Source organism: Protopterus annectens, chromosome 4.part1 (assembly GCF_019279795.1).
Source record: "Protopterus annectens isolate FY-2018-M chromosome 4.part1, PAN1.0, whole genome shotgun sequence".
Classification (NCBI taxonomy): Eukaryota; Metazoa; Chordata; order Ceratodontiformes; family Protopteridae; genus Protopterus; species Protopterus annectens.
In genome coordinates, this window is record NC_056734.1 from 931,512,804 (window position 1) to 931,538,086 (window position 25,283).

Here is a 25,283-nt window from a genome sequence, read left to right on the forward strand (position 1 = left end):
GGAGGATTTCTTTACAAATGCATGTCAGTGAAGGTTGTCATTTTCAGAATGTGACATTTCTCAAATAGGGAGGATGTAGAACAGTACTTGTGGTGTAACTTTAGGAAGCATTTCAAAGTAAGGGCACATACATATAAATCGACAGCACGTGCAGGCAGCAGTGCCATTTTGAGAGAATCGCCAGAGTGTTGACATGTATGTGTGCAGTAGTCAGTCTGTGTATACATTTATTTACGTTTGTTACTAAGCCTCAGTCCTGATGTGTTTGTATATAATAAAGCTGCTTGAACCGAACCCACAACTGTTCATCTGTGTTGCGATAGGGTGTATCTTATACATTTATTTATAAGCACTTTTATCCATGAATGTGGGATGCTGTTAAATGCTTTTTTGTAGTATATCCATGCCATACTTGGATTATTCCCCTTTTTACAATTCTCCATTATGATTTTATTTAACTACATATGATCCATATGACTTTCTTTTGTTACTCTTTTGTTCTATTGCCACAATTGAGTTTTCTTCTAAATGACTATAAACTCTATTTGCATCAGTTCCAGTATGTAGTTTATACATCTATACATAATGTATAGAGCTGAAGATAGTATAGAAAATATCTCCTGTTATTTTCCAAAATAACAGAAATATAGACGTTCTGCTTTTCCTCACACTAACTTGATTTATGCTTTGTACTACACTCTGAGTCTTTCCTTTTTCTGACTAGGAAATACAAATTAAACTTTTAGAGAAGTAAAACACAGTCAGAAGAACTTGGTTCTGGTTGTTAACTGGCCACCTGTGGCCTCCTGATGCAGTTCTCTTAAGACTGTCAAGAGTCTTAATAGTAATTTTCTTCATTTGGAAGCCTTAATGTCTTGTCTGCACAGATAATTAAGTAATTGATTGGTGAAGGGAGGGTCATAATCTCACTTCAGATTTAATTATGTGGCTACACACATTGTAACTTCTCTACCCAGGCTGCATCACTACTTTAATTGCCTCCATGTGTCTACTCATTCCACCCAGGGTGCAGTATTTCTTGCTTCAGCCATTTTGCAGTATTCAAACACTAGAAAAAAATATGTAGATTTATTACATGCTCCACAAGAAATGAATGCCACTGTATAACTCCAAGAAAGGCAGACTGTCTCCCAGGTAATCAAACAGCAGATGTGCTTTTAGGATCGCAACTGATTTAACTACATGAACATACTATCCCTCCATTGACCTCAAAACTAGTAAGATTAACCCCTCCACATACAGCCTAAGAAACCTGAACTGCTCAGGCCCTAAAACATAAATCCCGCACTCCAAGCTACACATCTTTTGACTGTGCATTCTCATTTCTCAGGACCAAACTGTGGGAGTCTCCAGCATCCTCTTCTGTGTCCATCCCGTTGTTTAGATCTCTCCACAACCTCTCTTTTGATGTTGATTGGAGAGGACACTGATGATGGTGATGCCACTGTTAATACCTGCATGCACAGAGATGGGCATCCTGTCTCCTACCTCTGTGTCTAGGGTGGTAAGAGAAGTACCCCTCTGCTTCTGTTCCTGCTGCAGGCCCTGTACTGACATGGATGTTCCCCTGCCCATTCCATCATCAGCACTGATGCCAGATTTGAGTCAGTAGTGGTGATTCTGTCTGCGTCATTAAACTCAGATCCAAGTCTTTGTGACCTGAAGGATATTAGGGCCTGTACCATCTGCATCATCTGGTCCAGCCAATTTCAACCCTGATATCCTGAAGGCCTTTGTTAGCATGTCTACCATGTTGGCATTCGATACCTCAGCAACAATACTTTCCTAAATACGGACTTCAGTAACAGTGCCAGGAATTGAAATGTTTTTCAGTTTGAATATTCATGATTTTCAGTGCTGGGTGCTTCGACACTGTTGGCGAGAGTTCTACATTTCCTCAGTACCAAGTACCTCAGTACCATGGAAGAAGTATCACAGACTGATACAGAGACAACTCAACGATTGAATGAAATCCTCTTTGATCTGGCTTTGTTTTTGCTTCCACCCTTGACAACCCCTCAATCTAGAGGTTTAGCTTCATCTCCTCTTAGAGGCAAACAGCAGAAAGCTGCAGCAGTGACAAATCAAAGGTTTTTTTTGCAAAGTCCTCCTCTTCCTCCTCACGCTCTGACTATTCCTCCCAGGTGTTTCCAGGGAGAGGAGTTTTAGAAAGAAATACCTGGACTCCCCCATGGTGTCCCCCACCATGGATACTGACTTAGAAAGGGATATGTCCCCATTGTACCCCTAGTGACTCCAAATTTAGGGAAATCTCAGTTTTGATTAGTTTATAAGACAGTGGTCATGGCCATCTAACCTAGCCTCCCCCAGTGAGGTAATTTTGCAAGAGGCTTTCACATCACTTGAGTGGTTCATCCTGCAGACCACATATTGTGCTGGTTGTGCAGAGAGCTTGGTATGAGATGAATGTGGTGGTAAGTATCCCAAGGAGACTGAAAAAGCTTCTCTGAACCCCTCCTTCTAAATATTATAAAAGTAATGACCCTTAGCTGGCTCAATTGCAGTACCCTCCACTGTCAAAAAGAGCCATCTGCGGACAGCCTTGTGCTTCACCCCTCTGATAAGGAGTCTGAGATGTTGGACCACATTGGAAGGTGTGTGTATGCATCAAGCATCTTTTCTGTCAGGGCTTTGAATTAGCTGATGGACATGACTAGGTTTACTAACCCCTTCTTACCTGCATTTTGTCCTTCCTGGTCTCTATTTTTCTTTTTCTTACTTATTGGTTTTTATTTTTTCTCTCAAATGAATGTTGATGCTTAATTACTATGTTTAACTGTTGCCTGATTATATTTGTAACCCCTCTATTGAATTAAGACATGTTTATCTCCAAAATCTACTCTAATGTCTCTGTACAGTATTCACAAAATTTACTTTCTTTACATATTATGCTGTATAATTTAAGATAGTCATTTTTTCTAAGTTTTTAATGCCTTAATGTATTTGTGCATGGAGCTTTTCTCCCCGGGCCTCTGCTGAAAATGGATATGTATCCAGCTAGACTAGCCTGGTCAACAAATATAAAATAAAAATAAATAAATAAATAGTGAGATGTAGCCTTGCCTTGCCATGCCAATGTCTGTCACTGCTCGTATTTTTACAGTACCTTTTTACATTCTTTCCAATGCAGGCCAGTACATGTTTTGAATGAGTCTCCTTTTTTTGTATGCTTTATGCCTAGATGGCCTATAAAAAGAATAGTGTTGGATGGCCAGATTTGCCCTATCATATGCCCTTAAGGGATTATTACCTGCTGCATCACCCCTTCCTCCAGCCCTTCTTTACTTGCCTATTTTCTGTACAGTAATCTCTTGTCCCAAAATACAGACTCTGTCTCTCAAGCCTAGTGGATTAGAAGCCACCGTGGCTACCTCCCTTAAGTTTTGCAGAGAAGGATATGAGAGCTCTGTGCGCATTAATTCTCTTCATAATCTCCCCTAATTCTCTTCATAGTGGAAGTCCAGGACTTTTCAACAACTGTCTCTCAGATTAAGACTCACTGCTTTCGGACACGCTCTCCTCCTAAAGTTACTTCTAGCAGAAATGCAGAACTATGAAGGTTCTGTAGTGTAGTGGTTATCCCATCCGATTTATGTGCAGAAGGTCCTGGGTTCAATCTCCAGTAGAACTGTTAGGGCTGGTGTGGTCTAGTGGTAGAGCACCAGACTACAAAGTACAAGTACCTGCTATCAGCTGTGGCTCCGGTGCAGATTTTCACTGCCACCTAACTCTTTCTTCTAATGTGACTCTATCACCAGTGCATATTGGTGATCATGTGGGTACTGCCAATGTGCCAGCCTTGTTACCATTTCCATGTGATTTCCTCCATGCTTGGCTGAGTGTAACTGGATTAAAAAAAATGGCAGTGTATTTTCAAAGTCTTTATCTGTTAGAACATCTGCTCGGATTTTGTACTGAAGAAGACATGAATGCACTGAAACTGGTTTACTTGCCTTCCTTTGCTCATTTTGAGTTGGAACTGTGTTAGATATTTAATAAATAGTTGGAGTGTGTGTTCAGGATTTGTTTGTGAGGCTGTATTGACACATGCTTGTCTCCCTGACCCTTCCTCAGTCCATATGTCCCACAACCAGTAGTCCTGAAAAATTGTTCCTCCATGGCCCTGACCAGAATGACTACCTTTGCAGTTAACATTTAACAACTGCAGGCTTAACAGTAGTTCTGTCTGATAAATTATTCCCTTACCATCCTTACCAGGATAAGACATCAAATTTGAGGTAAAAAAGATGAGGAACACCAGTCCATGAAGGGAGCAAGGAAATGGGACTTCAGGGAAGTGGATTATAAGGAGCTGGTGGGCACATGGTCATAGATGACTTGGGGGACTGAGAATAAACTGAGAAAGTAAACAAGTTATAGAAATGCAGTAATCGGAGCTGTGAACAAAAGCTCAGAAAAAATGGCAAAATGAGGTGACTTCTGCTGTGACTATACTGGAAGGTAAGTGTAAAAACCGAAACACACTACAGGCTACAAAAGATGATGCTGTTCAGAATAAGATAAAAACTTTAATTATTAAAACTTAAAATGAGATGTAAAGCAATAAAACAAAGCCCTTGTTGATTTGTATATGATAAGCGCTTTCAGCTAAAAGCCTTGGAGGTGTTTCCTTCAAGGTCTCTGATTGGATGTGAGCTCAATGGTTTGAAAAAAGGTGTTGGCTTGGATTTAGCCACAACTGGTGTTTCATTCATTTATCTTAGCCCTGTGGAGCCTGGTTCTTTATGATCTGAGGAAGGCCTTTAGCCGAAAGCGCTTATCATATACAAATCAACAAGGGCTTTGTTTTATTCCTTTACATCTTATTTTAAGTCTTAATATAAAGTTTTTATCTTATTATGAAGAGCATAATTTTTAGTAGCCTGCGGTGGTGTGTTTCAGTTTTTACACAGACCTTTTGCTTAGTTTTTGAAAACCACCTTTGGCAGTCACAGGAGAGTTTCTCTTTCTTGATACTGGAAGGTAAGGCTAGTGAATAAGACAAAAGGCAGGTCATACAGTGGTGTAAAGGGGGTGGAGGTAGAGGAGGGTCTAGTATAAGGAGGCCAGTAGGAAGGCAACAAATAAGCGCTGACAACAAAAGAACAAGCGGTGAAGGAGTTTGGATTAGGGGACATGAGGGAAAATGAAGCTGCTTCAGTGCTACAACAGAGGGAAGGCAGTGAGGGCAAGAGTTGACTGAAGTGAACAAAGACAAGGGAGTAGATCATGGAAGACTGTAAAAGCAGAGGTACTGAATAAATACATTGATGTTATGTGGTCCAATCTCACCTACATTCTTACTCACGGGTTCGGAACCGAACATCAGCTCGGACTCGGCCAACTTATTTTTCTAGCACGAAGTCTCTAATTGGCTGGGCTAAGCTGGTATCCCATGTTGCACCATTCCATAGCCCCAGATCTCGTTTGCCGCTCATGTAGCTAGGACGTGGTCTCACTTGGCTGTGGCTAAGTAGCTTTAAAACTTCTTTTTTTCTCACTGTATATTGTGGTTTTTCCTCACAAAAGCTATTTTAATAGCTATTTGCTCTTGTTGTTTAGCGTGTGTTGTGGATGTGAGTGATTTGTTTTGTTGGTATCCCTCTGTTCCTATGGGCTAGGCCCGTTTAAATTAGAGGACCTAGTCCTCCCTCCATTGTATAGTTTGTTCTAATTTCCTGTGAAAATAAGTGTTTTTTTTCCTCGCTTCTGTGTGTGTGGTTAGTCGTGCCAAGAATCATTTAAGTTAGAGATTCTTGTTAGTAGTTGTTAGCGGTAGTTTCCTGCCTTAACCATTGTTGGACTGGGGTCCTGTTGCTTGTTTGTGTTGTGTGCAGTGGTCATTGATATGTCAAAGGATCAAAAGGAACATAAACCTTCTGGGTTTAAGACATGTTCTAAATGCAGCTACAAGATGTCCATAACAGACGGACATCCCGCTTGTGTATACTGCCTGGGGGCTATACATTTACAAGAGTCCTGTAGCTTTTGTCACGCCTTCAGTCTGAGGGTGCTACAGGAAAGAAAAAATAAACTTATACTGAAGGGTCTTCTAAAGCCTTCCTTCGAGGAGTCCTTGGACTCTTCCTCTGGTTCACAAACTAAAGCCAAGACTTCTAAGGCTAAGAAGAGATCTCCGGCTCCATCTGTTTCATCGGAGCCACCGGAGAAGACTACCAAATTGGATTCTACCTCCTCGGCTCCCTTGTCCTCGGGGCTGCAGGAGGTAGCTGTGGTTCTTGAATCAGCTTCGGCTCCAATTCTGTTAGAGCCCATTCGGAGCCGGTCTCCTAGTGTTAGACATGGATCTCCAGATAGGAGATCACAGTCACCCTCTCGCCTCCAAATCCTCCAGACTCTCTGATTTGGATGTGGATAGGGTGGTCCAGAGGCTCCTGCAGTCGCCTGTGTTGGCAAAATTATTTTCGGCTCCGACCCAGTCGGCTCCGGAGCCAGTCCCGATGAGTGCACTAATGGTTCCTCCTCCGAGCACCTCCTTGTCTTCAGAGCCGGAGTGTTCTGCTCCAGGTGATGTTCTGCCGGCTCCGATACATCTTAAGGCTTTATCGGTGCCGACGTCGGCTCCAACCATGTCAGCTCCGTCCTCTGGTTTCGGAACTCAGGTTTCCTCTGTCGGGCCCGAGGGGGATGCTTTGGGACTTTTGTCGGTTCCGAGCCTCCCTCTCGGCGCTTTGGCTTGGGGAACTTCGGCTCCGGTCGTGGCCTCGGAGGTTGGTCGGTCCTCGGATTCGGGGGGACCCGCTTTCGAGGCCATGAGGAGCGCACTGGCCAGATCTTCAGTGACATCACCCGGATCGGTCATTCCATCCCCTTCCACACCGGCGAGAGCCTCTGATGTCCCCCTATCAGTTGACGGCGGAGCCCCAAGGTCTGGGGATACCCCATGAGCGGTCCCCAACTTTCTGAGGGCCCCGGAGTCCGTGCCTGAGGAGCCCCCAAGAAAGAAGTTGTGCAAGAGGAAGCACATAGACGCCCAGGACAAGTCTCTCACTTCGGATACCAACCTCAAAGAGTCAGAGGGGTCCCCCAAGTCGTCCTCCGATGACGTCCCTTTCTCTGACATCCTGGAGATTTTGAGGCAGAGAGGTGGCTGGTCATGTAAAACCCCCTCTGAGGAGTAGTCGGTATTCCTCAAGGCCTTTGGGGCTCAACCCTCCGCCTCCTGGGTGTCTCCACCCTTCGATGAGCTCCTAGATTTCATCTGTCGAAGGGTGTGGGAGACTCCTAACTCAGTGGAACCTGTACCCAGACGCCCTAATAAATTTCTTTCAGCTCCCCCTGGGAAAGAGTTCCTGTCCAAAGGGGTTTCTGTGGATGCCAGGGTGGTGGCTGTGGCCACTCAGCAGGAAGTAGCAGAGTCTTCTTCCTCTGTCCATCCTCCTAACAAGGAGTCCAGGAGTATGGATCGGTACGGGAAGCGTACCCTCTCTTCAGTGACCTTCACCCTTCGGTCTCTGAATTATCTTTGTCATTTTACTCGGCTCCAGAGAGATCTCCTTAAAGAGTTAGGAGATACTCTAACGGGTAACGTACCTGAGGCGTTAACGCAGACGGTTAACGCCCAGTTGTCTGCTCTTGGCTCGATTGTCAACTCGTCCATGAGGCTCATATCTTATGCAGCTGAAGGGGCGAGCAAGGCAGCTAGCTCAGGTGTAGCCCTCAGGAGGCAAGCCTGGATGTGCCTGTGTCATTTCGCGGAGGCCTTCAAGTCTTCCTTCACTGACGCCCCCTTTGATGGGTCCTCACTCTTTGGGACCAAAGTGAAAGACACCCTCACCAAATGCGAGCAAGAGGGAAAGACCCTGTCTGCCATAGGGGTCCATTTTTCCCTTCCATCTAGGCCTTACCCCAAGGCTCAGAGGGGAGGTAAAATGTGGTTCAAAAAGTCACAGAAGTCTTTCCCTGCCGCTCAAGGTGAGTCCCCCTCCAGAGGCAGAGGAGGGGGGGGCTATTCTGGGAGACGCCGCCCTAGGGGCAGAGGAGGCCCTCGCACTTCTGCAGACTGTGATTCCTTTCGCAGGCCTTCCTATCGTCCCTGATGTATTGCCCGACTCTGCTGTTCCGGAGCCAGTCAGGGGCCGCATTTTGTTGTACCCGGAAGCCTGGGCAAGTATCACTCGGGATCGATGGGTGCTTCATATAGTTACCAGAGGTTATTCCATCCCCTTGTTATCAGACCCCCCCTCCAGCCAAGAGAATCCCAGACGTTCCACCCAGTCAAAGGGATCACGCAACACTAGGAATTTCAAAGTTGCTGGAAAAAGGAGTCATCCAACCTGTCCCCTCGGACCAGATTGGATTAGGGACTTACTCAAGACTCTTTTTGGTGCTGAAAAAAACAGAGGACCTGAGACCCATCTTGGATCTCAGCCTACTGAATCACTATGTTCTAAAGTCCAAGTTCCAAATGGTCACCCTTCAGTCTATTTTTCTGTTACTGGGAAAAGAAGTATAGATGTGCTCCATCGACCTCAAGGATGCTTACTACCATATCAAAATGGACAGGGCATCCAGGAGTCACTTACGCTTCCAGCTGGGAGCCAGTCATTTCCAGTTTTGTGCCCTGCCCTTTGGTCTCACCACAGCCCCCAGGGTGTTCACCAAGTGTTTGACAGTGGTGACAGCTCACCTGAGACATCAAGGATTCCAAGTGTTTCCATACCTGGACGACTGGCTTTTCACCGCCCCCACCAGGCATCTTCTCATTCAGGCCAGGGAAAAGACCATTGCCCTTTGTCATCAACCAGGAATTACCTTGAACTGGGGAAAGTCTGCCTTGCTGCCCTCACAGCGTGTCACATTTATAGGCGCAGAGCTAGATACTGTTCATATGCGGGCTTTCCTGCCCCAAGAAAGGATTGAGGTGTTGCAAGGTCAGGTTCGCACGTTGTTACCCCTCAAGAAGGTTCAGGCCAGATGGGTTCTACAGCTCCTGGGATCCATGGCAGCCACCATTATGTTAGTGCCTCTAGCCAGATTACACATGAGGCTTCTGCAGTGGCTCCTCTCTGCCCAATGGTCCTTTCAGAAACTTCCCTCACCGATCGGTGCAAACAGGACCTCTGTTGGTGGCTACACTCCGCCAACTTGAACAAAGGGAATCCGTTTATTCCTATGCCACCGGTTGTCACAGTGACCACGTACGTCTCCCAGATGGGGTGGAGGGGCATTATCTTGGCAGGACGGTCCAAGGCATGTGGCAAGATCACAAGGTACATCTGCACATCAGTGTTCTAGAGATGAGAGCGGTGTTACTGGCGTTGAAGCACTGCAGATCTCTCTTCCCCCTAGGAACGATTGCGATTCACTCGGACAACATGCCCGTGGTGTGGTACCTGAACAAGCAAGGGGGAACCAGATCTTACCCCGTATGCAGAGAGGCCATGCGAGTGTGGCAGTGGGCAGTGTCTTCCCGACAGTTCCTAGTGGCAACTCACATTCTGGGGAAGGCCAATGTGATAGCAGACAGGCTAAACAGATCTATTCTGATGCCTTACGAGTGGTCCCTGAACCGCCGAGTTGTGGAACAGATTTTCAACAGGTGGGGGTCAGCCTTGCTGCAATCTTTTTGCCAATCCCCACAATGCCAAGTGCAGCAACTACTTCACTCTGATCCCCCCACAGGGAGAGTCACCCAGGGACGCTCTAGTCCATGATTGGCCTCCCGGTCTGCTCTATGCTTTCCCTCAATTTTCTCTGCTACCAAGAGTGATTCAGAAAGCCATTTCCTCAGGAAGCAAGATGATTCTAATTGCCCCACACTGGCCTCGCCAAATCTGGTTCTCCTTTCTTCATCAGTATGCAGTGGACAGTCCTTGGACTCTGGACCCAGCACCAGACCTACTGACACACGTCGGCACAGTCCCATCCCTCCCTGTGGACCCTCAGATAGACAGCCTGGCTACTCCACTTACATCTTTAGTCAGACTTCATCATTTTTCACCTGAGGTGGTACACATTTTATCTTCTTCTCATAAATCTTCTACCAGGAAGATTTACTCCAGCAAGTGGAAAAGATTTTCAATTTGGGCTCAGGCCCAGGGACTGGATCCTTTCACAGCCCCCATCCCTGCTGTCTTAGATTTTTTATCCATACTTTTCAGCAGGGTTCTGCTCCTGCGACCATTAAGGTCCAGCTGGCCGCTATTTCTAATTTTCATACCTCATACGAACCTTCTCTCATGGCTCATAAACTATGTAAGGCCTTTTTGAGGGGCACCTTGTTACTACGGCCTCCTGTGTCAGAACCCATCATGCCATGGGATTTAAATTTTGTCTTACAGGCCCTGACTTCATCACCTTTCGAGCCAGCTGCCACCTGTGAATTAAAATTTCTGTCTTGGAAGACTGCATTCTTAATAGCCATCACATCAGCCAGACGGGTGTCGGAGATTCAAACATTGTCCATCAAATCCCTGTATTTAATCTTTCATAAGGACAGGGTTTCCTTGAGATCTAATCCGTCCTTTCTTCCAAAAGTAACCTCTGCCGTTAATCTCAATCAGTCTATTGAGCTGCCAGTTTTCTTCCCTCAATTTTCCAACAAGGCAGAGTTTAAAGTTCATCAGCTGGACGTACACAGGCAGCTTCGATTTTACTTACACAGGACAAAACAACTTCATAAGTCTGACCAACTGTTTGTGTCTTTTTCAGAAAATAGAACAGGTTCCCCTATTTCTAAGATTACAATTTCCAGATGAATTTCTGATTGCATCTCCTATGTCTATTCATCAGCAGGCAGAAATTTACCATTCCCGGTCAAGGCTCACTCCACCAGGGCTGTTTCCGCTTCAGTAGCTTATCATTCCAGGCTATCTTTGGATGAAATTTGTGCTGCGGCCACGTGGGCTTCTCCCCACACCTTTATTACTCATTACAAATTAGATGTGGCTTCTAGGGGCCGGGCTTCCTTTGGTTCCACTGTTCTCAGGAGCATCTTCCATTGAGCCTCCCAGGATAGAGGTGCTGGGGACGTTGTCCTGTGAGTAAGAATGTAGGCGAGATTGGACCACATAACATCTAGAAGTTATGTACTCACCATAACGTTCGATGTATGTGGTCCATCTCTCCCCACATTCTTACGTTCCCTCCCACCTGTCCCCCCTCCTGGAGTATTTGGAGGCGATATTGGTCTTCAGTACCCTTCGGTATTGGTTGTTTTTTCTTTGCTACCCTGGATAGTGTTCTACCTTACTGAACTGTGGTTGTGCATGAGGTGTGACTATGGGTTGCTGCAAACTAGATCTGGGGCTATGGAGCAGTGCAACATGGGATACCAGGTTAGCCCAGCCAATTAGAGACTTCATGCTAGAAAAATAAGTTGGCCGAGTCGGAGCCGATGTTTGGCTCCGAACCCGTGAGTAAGAATGTGAGGCGAGCTGGACCACATACATCGAACGTTATGGTGAGTACATAACTTCTAGTTTCTGTCTATGCCTAAAGAAAGAAGGTTCCCCGCTAGGACAGAGTTAAGGCAGTGTGGAGTAGGTGAGAAAGATACAAGGCTCAGGGGGAGTGGACTTCCTTAAAGTAGAAGGATCAGATGGGATGCCTTCAGGAGTCTGGCCAGTTTGCTACCAAATGCACCAATTGAAGTTTTTTCAGTGCCTCGATGATTACTGTGAAAGTGCCTGAACACTGCAGGACCACAACTTTGGTACCCTTTTGCAAGGAGGACGCAGGAAAATTCCACAGAACTATAAGCCTGTTATCCTAGCAGCAGTAACATGAACATTTATGGAGAGAATCCCATGAAAATGTGTAGTTGCTTTCTTTCCTCATGGATAGCAACTAACACTGCTTCTTAGCCATACAGTACTCTTGGACAAACCTATTCCAGTTTGATGAATGATTTGCAGGAGAACATGATGGGGAAGTACTGACGGATGTAGTGTACATGGACTTCTGCAAAACCTTTGACACAGTCTCTCACAGGAAACTTCTTGGAAAACTGGATGGATTGGAGTTTAGGATCAAGAATAAGAAGTTGGATTGCTGCATGGCTTAGTAGATGAATACAGACAGTTGTGGTGAGGGGTACAGTGTCAGGAATAACAGAAAGTAACCAGTGGAATATCGCAGGGGGTCTGGCCTGGATCCAGGACTCTTCATTGTATTTTTGGTGGACATGTCTGGTGTCTGTGAACTAGTATCATCCTCTTCCCTCATAAACACAAAAGTTAGCAGCAGCAGAGGAGGATGGGGGAGGGGGCCTTCTCATTAAACCCTAGGTGTTTCTCAAAGCTAATTCCAGTGAAGACTTTAGGTTCACAGGTTCATAGGCAAGTACTAGGCAGCTGGTCTACAGACCATTTCAAGCCTAGCCAAAAAAACTCTATTCAGAAATTCTCTCTAGCCTCAAGGAAGGCAATACATGATAGACCGAGAGAGAATTTGAGGCCTATGTCTTGTTTAGCTGCTGATCAAGTTTTAGTGCCTTTAACCAAGTATTTGATGTACCATTAGTTTTGAGAATTAACAGGAGATATAATAGGGTTGGATCTTTCTTAGCATGAAAGGCTTAGACGTACATCTCCATAGAGTCTGTTAGAAACAGTGCAGAGAAAGGGCTGACCGTCTCTTCTGATAACTAAGATTTTTGAGGCCACTGATCTTTTTAGTTATGAATCTCTAAGGTCTCTCAAGTTGTGTAATATGTTTAGATAAATACATGCTGAAAGGTGCATTATCTTCAATAATGGGTCTGATAAGATATGAGCAAAGGGGAACTAAGACTTCTCTGATCTAGCGGAGATGCCTTTCGAAATTAGATGGGCCAGATAAAAGGCCTTCCAAACTACTGTGAAGACATGATGGTCATATGGCAAGGAATTATAAACAAGAGTATTCCGATCCCTTACATCATTGTCTGATTCAAGTGGTGGATCTCCTATATGGTAAATGAAACTGTTTTGTTTACCAAAATGAACTGTATTGTGTTTTTTTATTTATTTATTTATTTTACATTTAATTTGAGACTGTTGTCCTTGCACCAATTGTTAACATAGCCTAAGCTGTGCTGGAATAATTGTGAGTCAGTTGAAGATTGAATAACAACACCCAATTTACAGTCATCTGCAGACTTGATTAGCCGTATGCCAGACGTGCTGGCCTGAAGATTTGACAAATATATGCCGAATGGTAGGGGGTACAAAACTGAGCCCTGTGGTACACCACGGGTAACTGTTTCGCTTTCAGAAGTGGCACCTGGTACTCTAACCACATGGGTTCTGTTAGACAACAATTAATTATCCATCCCACAATATAAGGATTTATATTCTGATTTACAAAGGTATCAATAATGCTTGCATTAGGAATCTGATATAGCCCGTTCATATTTACATTACTAATTACAAAAGTACATGCAACGTGTCAAAATATTTAATTTTAAAGCTTACATGATAGGAAACACAACTACATTGATGCCTGGCATCTTTAGTGTAACTTAAAACATATTAAATGCTGATCATATGCTATTTATGCTGTTACAATTTTCATTCTTCTCAAAGTATTTCAGTGACCAAGCAATACAGACAGAACTGCTTAGGCTCACATGTCAGCTCATAGCTGAATAATCAAAACGCTGCAGATAAAAGTATGCACTGGTTAATTTCATATTTTAAGTTCTTTACAAAATATTTTAAAAATGAATATTTACAGTGACCATGACTTATAATATCCAGTTTAAACTCTCAACTCTAATGAATTGCATTCACTGTAAATATCAGATTGTGCTAAGCAGTTTGCTTTACAGTTAATTAGAAATAATTATGGTTCTAGAGATATGGACATTTGGTTGAACTGTGAGGATAGAAGTTGATTTTCTCAAAAGGCTGAGGATGTAATTATTGGAAGTTAGAGTCCAAACATCTAGAGCTCCATTGGAGGGAATGATTTGGGTTTAGAAAATTTGACCCAAGTAATAGAAAGGTGGCTTCTGAGGTTCATTGCAGACAACTGTAAAATACTGCACTTGGGGTCACAGCAATGCTTATGTGAAGTATCAGTTGGGAGGAGTAGACCTGAAGGGAGGAGAGCAGGAGAAGGGATTTGGAATGTTGATTACACCTGAACTGGACAACTGAGAGCAGAATAAGTGGGCAGTGGCACCATAGAATGGATGCTGATGAGGGCTGGGCTACTGAAGCAAAGAGTTAATGTTTCCTCTGTTTCAAGACATGCTTTAAAGCAGACCTTGATTGCTTTGTGCAGTTCTGGGGACCATAAAAAGAGAGGGGCAACATGCTGCTGGAAGGAGTCCAGAGGAAAGCCGTCAGATCAATGTATGGAGAGGAAAAATTATCAGACTAGAGGATCTAAAGCTCTCCTTATGATATGGGTGGGCAAGATGATGTAAGGGGGATGTAAAGCAACTGCCCTGAGCAAGAAGGACAGTGTAAAGAAGAGTAAATGCAGGCATAGGTTGTAGGGAGCAACTTTTTTCCTGACTTAACTCTGCAGGAGCACTTCTTCACTGAGCGAGTTGAACAGTCAATGATTAAACTACTAGGATGGATGGAGGAGAATGAAGCCATGAAGACAGTCAGAAAAACTTGAGATGGGTATGGGGGGGTATAGTAAAGGAAGAATAGCATAATTTTGAATGCACTTCAAGTGCATACTAGATAGGCTTATGGCCATCTTCTGTGTCCATCAGACAGGTGTCACGTAATTATATTGGTTTCCCATTGTAACAGTGGTAGACCTCCTTGTGCCTACTTGGGAAAAGCTTGTTTGCAATGGATGTATGGTGTTTGAGTTCAGATGGAATTGGAGTGTCACTTAGCATTTAGGCACACTTTCCAAGCAACTCCTGGTGCTGTTGTTGTATTTGTTGGAAAGAGAACCCATTTCCTGGTTGGAGGATCGGTACTGTCTCTATGGCCCTCATTTCTGTGTTGTTCAGGATAGGAGAAAAAATGAAATAAATAATCACAATTAGAAAACATCATATTTAACTTCTTATTTCATCTGCAGCCTGGAATCAGCCAAGAAGTGAGAAGAAGACTTGGAGAAGCAGCAGTTCGAGCGGCAAAAGCTGTAAATTACGTGGGAGCAGGTATGTCACTTACTGTACCCCAACTGGACAAAAATGGGAGTGCCTTTTTTAAGTAAGCTTGCGTTTTTCATTTCTTCTGGTTTTGTTTAACTAACTGCTCTAAATTTTTGTTTCAGGAGACTACACAGTATACAAGCTGAAAGAGGGAGTGAGGTGCATGACATTGCATGAAACCCACAGACACCGACTTATTCTCAAAAAGAAAATGAAATTCCATTTTTATTAAATGAAATCCAGGAATTACACCTTTTGCATTAAGCTTAATTTCCATTGATTTCATTGCACTTTTATTGTGCATCTATATAATATGTATGCACAAGGATGGCCTAAGGCTGACAGGGGATGCTCGCACTGAGCTATAGCAGTATCCTTATGGCATATGTGGCTCACAAGACTTGCCTAAGAGTCACTACAGCCAAGTGCCAGGCATTTTCCTGACCATTGTCTTGCTTTTGCAGTAGCTATGTGTCTCATCAGTGAAGTGGACTACAATTCCTGTCATGCATTGCACTAGTGGCTTGTATATTATTAGTAGTACTGCAGTCTTGTGACACTTGTAAGACACTCCGTGTTAATTTTTCTTTCTCTCATAGAAGGTAATTGCTGCAGAGCACTTAAAAGGTTTTCAACTGAAAATAAGGTTGGATTAACCATCTGGCTTTCTTTAACATTCCAGTTATTTTTGCTGCCTTTTTCTGTCTGCAATAAATTAGGCTATTTTGCCCAGAGCTGCACAGTGCACAGCAGCAGTTAGCACCCTGCATAGTAGCAAATTCTTAGTTTGTAAAATTAACCTATAAAGTTAGTATTTAGGACTTTAACTTGTAACACCGAAAGGCTTTGAGCTAAGCTTAGGGCAGCTAGTTAGCATGTCAGACAGCACTATCTAACATCTAGCCGTAATCCTAGAACCACTTCGGTGACCTTTTTAAACCAAATCTCTAAACCATAACAGTTTGACCCTAATACAGGTCCTTTCAACATGGATATGCAATTTCCTAATGTCTCCGTGGCCAGAGTGGTAGATATAGGAATTCTGAGACAATGTAGCAATTGTCTCATATATTCAGCCTGTTAATCGTTAAAGAAACTAACATAGTATGCTAGAGAGAGGAACATATATTTACCTTCCTTGGAGGCAAAAATCTGGTTTACAAACAATGTTGTCAGTAAGGCACACACCACATCCTTTGCACATAACACTCGCCACCCACAGACACCTTCTGATGTTGAGGCACTTTAAAAGAAACCTTCCGAAACCTCAAAGACCTCTGAAGCTGTCAAATGGCAACACCTATGCTTGGCAGTCACTAAAGCACACACCAAAAGCAGCACCTAAAACCTAAGACTGCACCCAATAATCCACCAAGAACAAAGCCCATAAGGCAAGCAAAAACCTTTCCTAGGACTCTTGTCATGGGGGATTCTGTTGTATGATACACACATGCCCTCGCACCAGGCTGGGTAAGCAGAAAAAAACAAATACTTGCCTATCTAGATCTAGGATCAGTAATATCACACATGCAGTCCAGTCACTGCACCACAGGTGCCAGTATGATTCTGTCATAGTGTTTGTGGGTGTAAATGACCTGAGATGTACCTCACTGGACTATATGAAAACAGCCATCATGGATCTCTCTGAACATGTGTCACAGACAGGTATGTACCTTGCATTGAGCAGCATTCTCCTTTCACCAAGGATGATGCCACAGTAGTAACAGATTGATGACTGATTTGTAATCATTTTAATGACTGGGTTAATTTCTGGTATCACTGCAGGGGGATCCAATATCTACCAGCATGGGAGCATATGGTTAACAGGCCACATTGCTTTGCCAAGGATAGTCTGCACCCCCACAGGCTTTCAGATATTGGATAAAGCTTTATCTACCCCCTTAGAGCCTTTTTTAGTCAATATCAAAATGGCAAAACTCCCAATATAGCAAAAAAAAAAAAAAAAAAAAACTCAAAGCAGCCTTAAGGTGTTACTGCTAAGTGCTAGGAGCCTAAACAAGAAACTCCACACCCTGTAAACTCTTCTCACTCTGGAGAATATAGCCATCTTTGCTGTTACTGAGCCTTGTTTTAAAGTTGCAGCAGTGCAAGGCTACAGTGCCTTCCACACATTTAGACCAACTTCAGCACAGACAGGAGCTAAAGGTAGAGGTGTCTTAAGCTGCGTTAGCAACAAATACAACTCCAAGTCGGTTAAACATGACTATGCCCTGGAGTTCATCCACATCCAAGTCTTCATAGACAAGGTTCCCTACCATGTCCTGGCCAACTACAGGTCACCCTGAATGACCCATGAAGCTCACAACTCTTACATAAACCTATTAGAGGTGCTCACCATCTGACTAAATACCCTATTCATGGGAGACTTTAACTACCCCTCTATAGATTGGGAAGTGTACACTGCCTCTAACTCACTGGCACAACATTTTCTGGACTTTATCAACATGAACCCCGTGGACCAGATAGTGTGCACTCCAAGCAGAGGATCAAACATACTGGACCTAGTACTCACCAACACGGGGGAGTGTTGCACCTTCCCCTGTGTCCCGTCCTCATTGGTGAGGTTGGACCAGAAAGCTGTCTCCCTTGAAGTAAAAATCAACCCAAAAATCCCAACTAAACCCATAACACTTGGGAACTATTTTATAACAAATTACATCCTATCAAGTTACAATTTGTCAAAATTCATGACTCCCCCAACCCCAAGAAAACAGCTACCTATGCAGAATTATTTGCAGGAACCCTGTACAAACATGTAAGTGGCTGCAATGAGGCTGCTGTACCTACCAGACGTGAGTGCAAGTCTAACAACAAAAACAAACCCCACTGATGGAATCCTTACCTTAATTGGGTATATAACAAAAGAAAAAAAAGTCATGGCCAAAATTGGAAAGAGCAACTCTCACAGAGGCACGAGCTCTCTGATTCAACTAAACAAGAAACTCTGAGGTCTATTAAAATCCAGCAAGGCAAATTACAAGGTCAGGATAGCCGTCCAGGCTAAGCACGATCACAAGACTGTGTCAGGAACCGTAGAGGTAGCATTTAGTATTATCCAGAACAGGTGATTAATGGCACAACCTTCACTAACCAGGGTGACGAAGCAACAGAACAGGTGATTAATGGCACAACCTTCACTAACCAGGGTGACGAAGCAACAGAACAGGTGATTAATGGCACAACCTTCACTAACCAGGGTGACGAAGCAAACCCTGTAGCTGATAAATTTTTCTAACTTCACCCACACACACACACACACACACACACACACACACACACACACACACTGCCCCATGTGAAATTCCTTCTAGCATATCTCCCCAATTATCGACAGGATGCTGAGTCTGGCAGTGCTCTCTAAGGTCAAAAGCACTGCTTCAGTGGGACCTGACAGAGTCCATGGTTGCGTCGTATATAGCCCAAAACATGACCTAACAGGACCACTTTAGGCACTGTTTAACCACATCCTCAAAATGGGTTATGTTCCAGGTGAATGGAGGGCCACAAGTGCCAACTCTCTTCATAAGGACAGACCATCAACCAACTCTGGGAGCTACAGACTTATCATTCTGACAAGTCTAATATTGAAAGCCATGGAATGAATTATGTAAATGATCAACAGGGACATTGGCAACCTACAGACACTGAACCCATCCCAGTCTGGCTCTGTTAAAGGAATGTCTTCCCTACTCAACTTGTTAGACTTCTTCAAGAGGTTCACCAAGGCTATAGATACCCCACTCAGGTATTGTTGACAAATTCTCAGAACTAGGCAAAAATCCCTACATGACTTGTTCTATTGTGAGCTGGCTCATAGACAAGGACCTAAGTAGTCAGGACTGGTGAGGCCACCTCCACCAGGGGACTGGTCACCAGCAGAGTACCCCAGGGCTATGTGTTGGGCCCACTTCTGTTTAGCCTTCACTTCCAAAAAGTAGATACCAATGTCAAAAGCCACTAGCTTACCAAGTTCACAGATGACTGCAAATTTGGAGCCATCATCGATTCCCCCCATGACACACGCATCCTACAATAGGATCTAACACAAACAAATGACTGGTACCAAAGCCACAGATTAAAATAAAATGCAAAGAAATGTATTATAGTCCTCTTTTGGAAATCATCCAATCTAAGCTAAATAGGGATCTGGAGACATTTGTAGGTAGTAATCTGGCCTTCAACCAACATGTAGCCAAGATATTAAGAAAATCATTTTGTCACCCAACTCAAAATCAAGGGTATGGCTCCCAGGTCCAAGAAAGTTATATTACCAGTCTACTCAGCCGATGCCCTCATTGGCATGTACCTAACGCGACACTTACAAAAGGTGGAATGCCCTCAAAGGTTCCTCACCAGGAGAACCTTTCTTTAGTGCCCTATCTCTGTACTCAGTCTCCTACAGGTTACGGAGAAGTGATCTATGCCTGGCATATAAGACAGCCTCAGATCCAGCTCTGATGGATCTTTTGCTCACCTGCAAAATGGACAGCACCAGAAACACTATATTCAAGGACCTGAACTTTGCCTGCAATATTAATAGAACAGACTGAAATGTGTCTCAAAGCATCCCTTCGTAATGGAATAAAATGGAATAAGCTCCCTATCCACATGAAGGAGAGTTAATCCCCTGACCCTGTTCAAATGAAATCTTGAGCATTGTATGGGAAATCACAAATTCACCCCCAGTCTAGCACCCCATGACAAGTAAGTAAATTAATCTCCAACTAACATACCCACCCATAATACTTGGCTACCTTCTACTGACATACCCCACCATATGTGCACCTAAAGTACTCTGGGACAAAACTAGGTGGGGTTGCATGGCTAGGCTTATAAAGACCCTGGTACTTATTTGCCTAGTATAAACCTATTACCCTGTAAGATACTTAAACCTTGTTTAACATGGAGACTGAGAGTGATACTGTGTTTTCTTTTTCTTGTCTTTTACGTGGGGCATACAGCAGGATATTAATGAAAACAGTTATAACAAATAACTCTGTAATAGTCAGCCTCGGACAGTATGTAAACAAATGCTAGTAAGCACAAATAAAAAATAAACCTATACTATGATATGAGGTAAAGTACAGTTGCATAAATTCTTCTTGCCTGTAACAGTAGATGTTCGAATTTCACACTGCCTCAGTGGCATATGGGTTGTGTGCCTGCAAAGACTGACAATGGCAGTTTTCCAGAGCTCAGAATTCCCTTCTCTGGATCTCTGTGGTAGGGGATTGGCCAAGTCCCTCCCATCAGGGGAAGTCTAACCCCTGTCACAGGAAGTTAGTTGTTCAGGGTTTTAGTGTTGAGTAGGAAGAACCAGAAGCCAGAATTGCCTGAAACCAAGCAATTTGCTGCCAGAAAAGGCCAACACAAACAACCAGAGCCAATCAACAACACAACAAAGTTGTATACAATCCAACTGTATATCAAATAAGGGGGGTAGTGGGTGCTTGCCACTAGGTTAGTATGAGATTCAAACAGCTACTGTCAGAGGTAAGTAGGACTTTTGCAGCTGCACTGTTTTCATCATGCACACTGCCTCAATGGCATATGGGTAGATTCCCAAAGCTTACCCTACGTGGGAGGAGGAAGGATAAGGATCCAGAAGCCCCTCAAGAATAGTCCCCATAAAGCCTGCTGTGGATGTTGAGAAATAATTCAGCTTGTACTGCTTTGTAAAGGTATGAACAGGGGCCAAGTTGCTGCCTTTAGAACGATTCTAGAATTGACTCCTTTCCAGTAAACCACAGAAGAGGATAAGGCTCTGAATGAGCCTTAACCTTACCTGGAATAGATTTACCATGGTAGCAGGAAAAAAATAAAAAGAAAACTATAGCAGAGGACAACCATGAGCAATCATTGGCTTAACAGGTTGACCCTTCATAGTCCCAGAATAGGAAACAAACAGCTGTTCAACTTTTCTAAAGGGCTTTGTTCTGTCACAGTAGTACCTGAGCTGTTTGTGCACATCCAAGGTATGAAGAATTTTCTCCCCATTGTTTTGTGTTCCAGAAGGGAAACTGGCAGATTGATGCCTTGATTCAGGGTAAATTCAGGAACTACCTTAGCATGAAGGGTGGATTATTGTATAAAACACCCCTGTTCTTGTGGAAAATCAGATACATTTTTCCCCCTATAAGAGCTTGCAGCTCAGAGACTAGTCTTGCAGATGTCAGAGCAATAAGAAACAGTTTTTAAAGTGATGAACTTTTAAATGAGTCTGAAAGTCAAGTTCAAAAGGATACAAGGTCAATTTCTCAAAAACAAAGTTGAGATCCAAAAGAGGAGGAATTAGCTTTCGAGGGGGTCTCAAGTGCAGTACCCATTTCATAAAACTGTTTGACCACAAAAAGAGACAAAAGAGGGTGACAGGCAGGCAAACTGAGATGGTTGCAAGATATATAGAGGCATAAGATAAGTCATCCTTGAGCATCTTACACAAGTATTTCAAAACCAGAGAGGTAGATACCATACTGGATTCTCTGTTCCAAAAGTGCTTTTCCACTTGTAAACATAGGATTTTCTAGTTGCAGGTTTTCTTCTGTCCTTCAATACCAGCTGCATATCCTCAAGGAACAAATGCCTAAAAGGTATCAGGATAGAATCCCCAAGGCTGTCCGTTGCAATTCTCTAAGTTGGGATGCATCAGTCACCCACTGACATTGTGTGAGCAGATCAAGAGTGCAAGTAAGCCGGTGGTAATTACCTTTGGGCAATTTCCATTAAAAGGGAGAACCAACTTTGCCTGGGCCAAAAGGAGGTCATAACCATGATCTCTGGTAATTTATTTTTTGAATTTTCAGAAGTACTTGGGTTTACATGGAAAGGGTAGAAATGTATAAAGGAACATTTCCATCAAAGGGAAGAAGAATGCATGTGTCCTCCAAATATGGATGCACAAATGTCTCGAACAGAATTTTTCCAGCTGGCTGTTTTGAAAGGAGGTGAATAAATCTATTTGAGCTGTTCCCCACATCTGAACCAAATCCTACAAGACCTCTGTCCTGAGTTTCCAGTCATGAGGGCACATCCAGGGTCTGCTTAATCTGTCTGTCACTGTGTTGTAACTGGATGTATGAAGCCTGAAACATCAGATAGTACTGTTAAGGCTAACTCCTAGGCTGTCATTGCCAACTGGTAAAGAAGGTATGATCTTGTACCCCTCTTGTTTGGTCACGTACCACATGACTGTGATGTTTATGGTCACTAATAAGGGACCTGGAGACCATAAGTGGTGAAGATCTTTTAAGGCTTGAATCACTGCTTACATTTCTTTCATATTTATGTGCTTTGTAGTATCCAAAGTACTCTATTTGCCTTGTACTTGAACTTGTGTGGACACATCTTACAATGCAAAATCTGATGAGTCCATCTGGAGTGATTGAACTGGGGTCTGTAGGGAGAAGGGTAGACCTGGATTGGCAGACCTGTACATCCTTCCACCTCTGCAACTCTCATTTCACAAATTCCATCACCGGTACATGGAACTCTAATGGAGGCAAGTGCTAGGTCCAACAATTTTTTTAAATACCATTGAATCTTTCTCATGTGGAGTCTGGCCAGTGGTGTCATGATGATCATTGATGCCATGAGGCCTAGAATATTGACAAACTCTCTTGCTGAGATAGTTCCTTGAAGAGAGAAATCCCAGAACATGTTCTGAAAAGTCAGAACTTTGTCTTCTTGTAGAAAGGCCGTTCTTTTTCTGTGTGTGTTGTACACCCCAGAAGGCGATTCTTTGCGAGGGTGTGACACAGGACTTATGTAGGTTCAGCTAGAAGTTGGGAGCAATTAGAATGTGATGATAAGCATCTCTCATATCTAAGTCACCATGAAACAGTGGTCCAGAAGAAAGGTTGGAACCATCTGCAGGGCGAGCATTTTGAATTTGGGTATTTTTGGAAAGATATTTAAGAAAAAGAAAGACAAATCTAACACTGGTCTCCATGATAGCTCCATTTTTGGAACCAAAAGTTTTTGTAGTAAAATCCTGTTCCTTTTTGTGGTGCAGGAACTGGTTTTGTAACCCCTACTTGTAACATATGTGAAAGGAGTACCAGAGAGAACAGGTTTGTCTGGTCTGCCGGGTGCAGGGAGATTCCCCTGAAGTGAAGAGGATTTTCTGCCCACTGTCAAAGGGTATCCTCTCTGAATTTATTCTCAGCACCCATTTGTATAAGACTGTTTGTAGCCAGGCTGCTGAGTTGAGTGAAAGCCTGAGGGAATGGAAAAGGAGAGGAAGGATAGGAGGAAGGGATGGGGGAATGCCCAGAGTCCTCGGCATAATCATTCTTTGGGAACTCCTTCTTTTATTTAATTTGGAAGCATTACCCTCCTGCCATTTCCTCTTGGTACTCTGACTATTGTTGGGCTGAGATTTTTGTTTGTTCTGCTCTTTGAAGTTGGAGAACCTGGGAATGTAAAACATTCTAGATACCCTATGCATCAGTTTACTTCTGTCATCCCATTGTTTGAGAATCTTTGTGGCAGCAGAACCAAACACAAATTCAGAACTTAAAGGAGCATTCAAAATAGTATTTTTTAAATCCACAGAAAAATTCTGGTTATGGAACCAATTTTGCCTTCTCAGTACAACACAAGTGGCTGTATTTCTAGAAATTGTGTCTACACCTTCCCAGACACTCCTCAAACTATGTTTCAAAACTTGAGTCACATTAGAAACAATCTCATTGATGTACCATTTCTGTTGAGAAAGCAAAGATGCAGCAAAGTCATCTAAACTGTAATCATATTGCAAAATAAATAACCACATAAAACCCTGATAATTTAAATTTCTAAAGACTAAATTACTAGACTGAGCCATTCCCCCCCCCCTCAGATTTTAACCACTTGCCAGTATTATCCAGGGTTAGAAGAAGCCAAGGGCCATATTTTTAGAGTTGGCAGCTAGAGAAACTGCATTTGGTTTGACTAACAAAGGAGCAAGGAGAACTTCATGATCAGAGTACTCCTTTGTATTTCCTCATAGCCTTTTCAGAAATTGGTTCACTAGCCAAACATGTTTTAGTTCCAGTTTTATAGATGTCTTTTAAGGCTGGCAACAGAGAAGTAACAGCCAAAATATTTTGGAATCTCATCCTCAATAAGATCATAAACTCTGCCAGTCTCTGGTGTAGCTTCAGATTGCTTCCAGTCAAATACATATCGAAACCAAGCTAGCATCTATGAAAAGGTGAACACCTGCTTTGGTTTTAGAACCTGATCACCTTCCAAAGAAAGAGAGTGCATGGACTCATATTGATGTTCTTCGTGTTTCACTGTTGCAGTCATTACATTTGGGTAATCTGCTGGCAGGTTGCCCTCAGTCAGCCTGAATTCCAGAGTCTTGGGTCCTGCGTCGGTTGCTGTCTCCTCTTCCATGACATCAGGTCGTCAGGGATATAAAACATGCAGCCAATGCCATTTTCTTTAGAGTTTCTTGCCTCGTGGTGCCCGAAGCAGAAGCATTTTCGCAAGTGCCGGTCGGCCAACTACTGAAAAATTTGAGTTTGAGTTTCAGAACTGAAGTCTTCACTAAAGCTAAGTACCCCGTTGGGGAAACTTTTTTCTTGCTTTTTACCAATGTAGGCAAAAGTTAATAATTGTATTACTTGTGGGAAGCAAATACCTCATAAGGATTTCCATTTATACTACAATCCTTGCCTAGGCCCTGACCACAACCTGCCTGGCTGTCGGTTTTGTGCTAGATTTAACCAACGCACTATTAAGCGTTGGTATATTTTTGCATCAAAGTATTTTGGAAACAGATTTAACTACCCAGAAATGTTGTCCGACAGCAATCCGACTACCAGAGTACATAAAAAAACGCAAAGACAAGGACAGAGAAAGGCAGTCGATATCCAAAACCGACGATGAAGCTTCTCCTAAGCCAGTTGCCGGTACTCAGTGAGGCGCTTTCGCAGCCTCTGATAACCCGCTACCTTCGAGTCGCAGGCCTCTACTGACACCCATGTGGAGTCCAGCATACCGCAAGATACTCAAGGTATTGGACCGACGGATGTATCTCCCTTGGATGGGTCCGGAGCCGCTGAGCAGGCACCGGCTTCTGAGGGTGTATTCAGACCTCAGCATTTGTATATCAAATCGACGACAGCTGCAAGACCAAAGACAAAAGCAACTTCTAAAA

The 25,283-nt window shown here is 43.5% G+C and overlaps 1 protein-coding gene across 1 annotated transcript in view; it reads left to right on the forward strand.

Moving 5' to 3' along the window:
* Window positions 1–25,283, forward strand: part of MCCC1 (methylcrotonyl-CoA carboxylase subunit 1) — a gene marked incomplete in the record, with an annotated part of 1,520,932 nt that overhangs the window by 565,545 nt on the left and 930,104 nt on the right. The window contains 1 exon segment of the mRNA XM_044070663.1: window positions 15,040–15,121. Coding sequence (XP_043926598.1) covers window positions 15,040–15,121 — 82 coding nt within the window.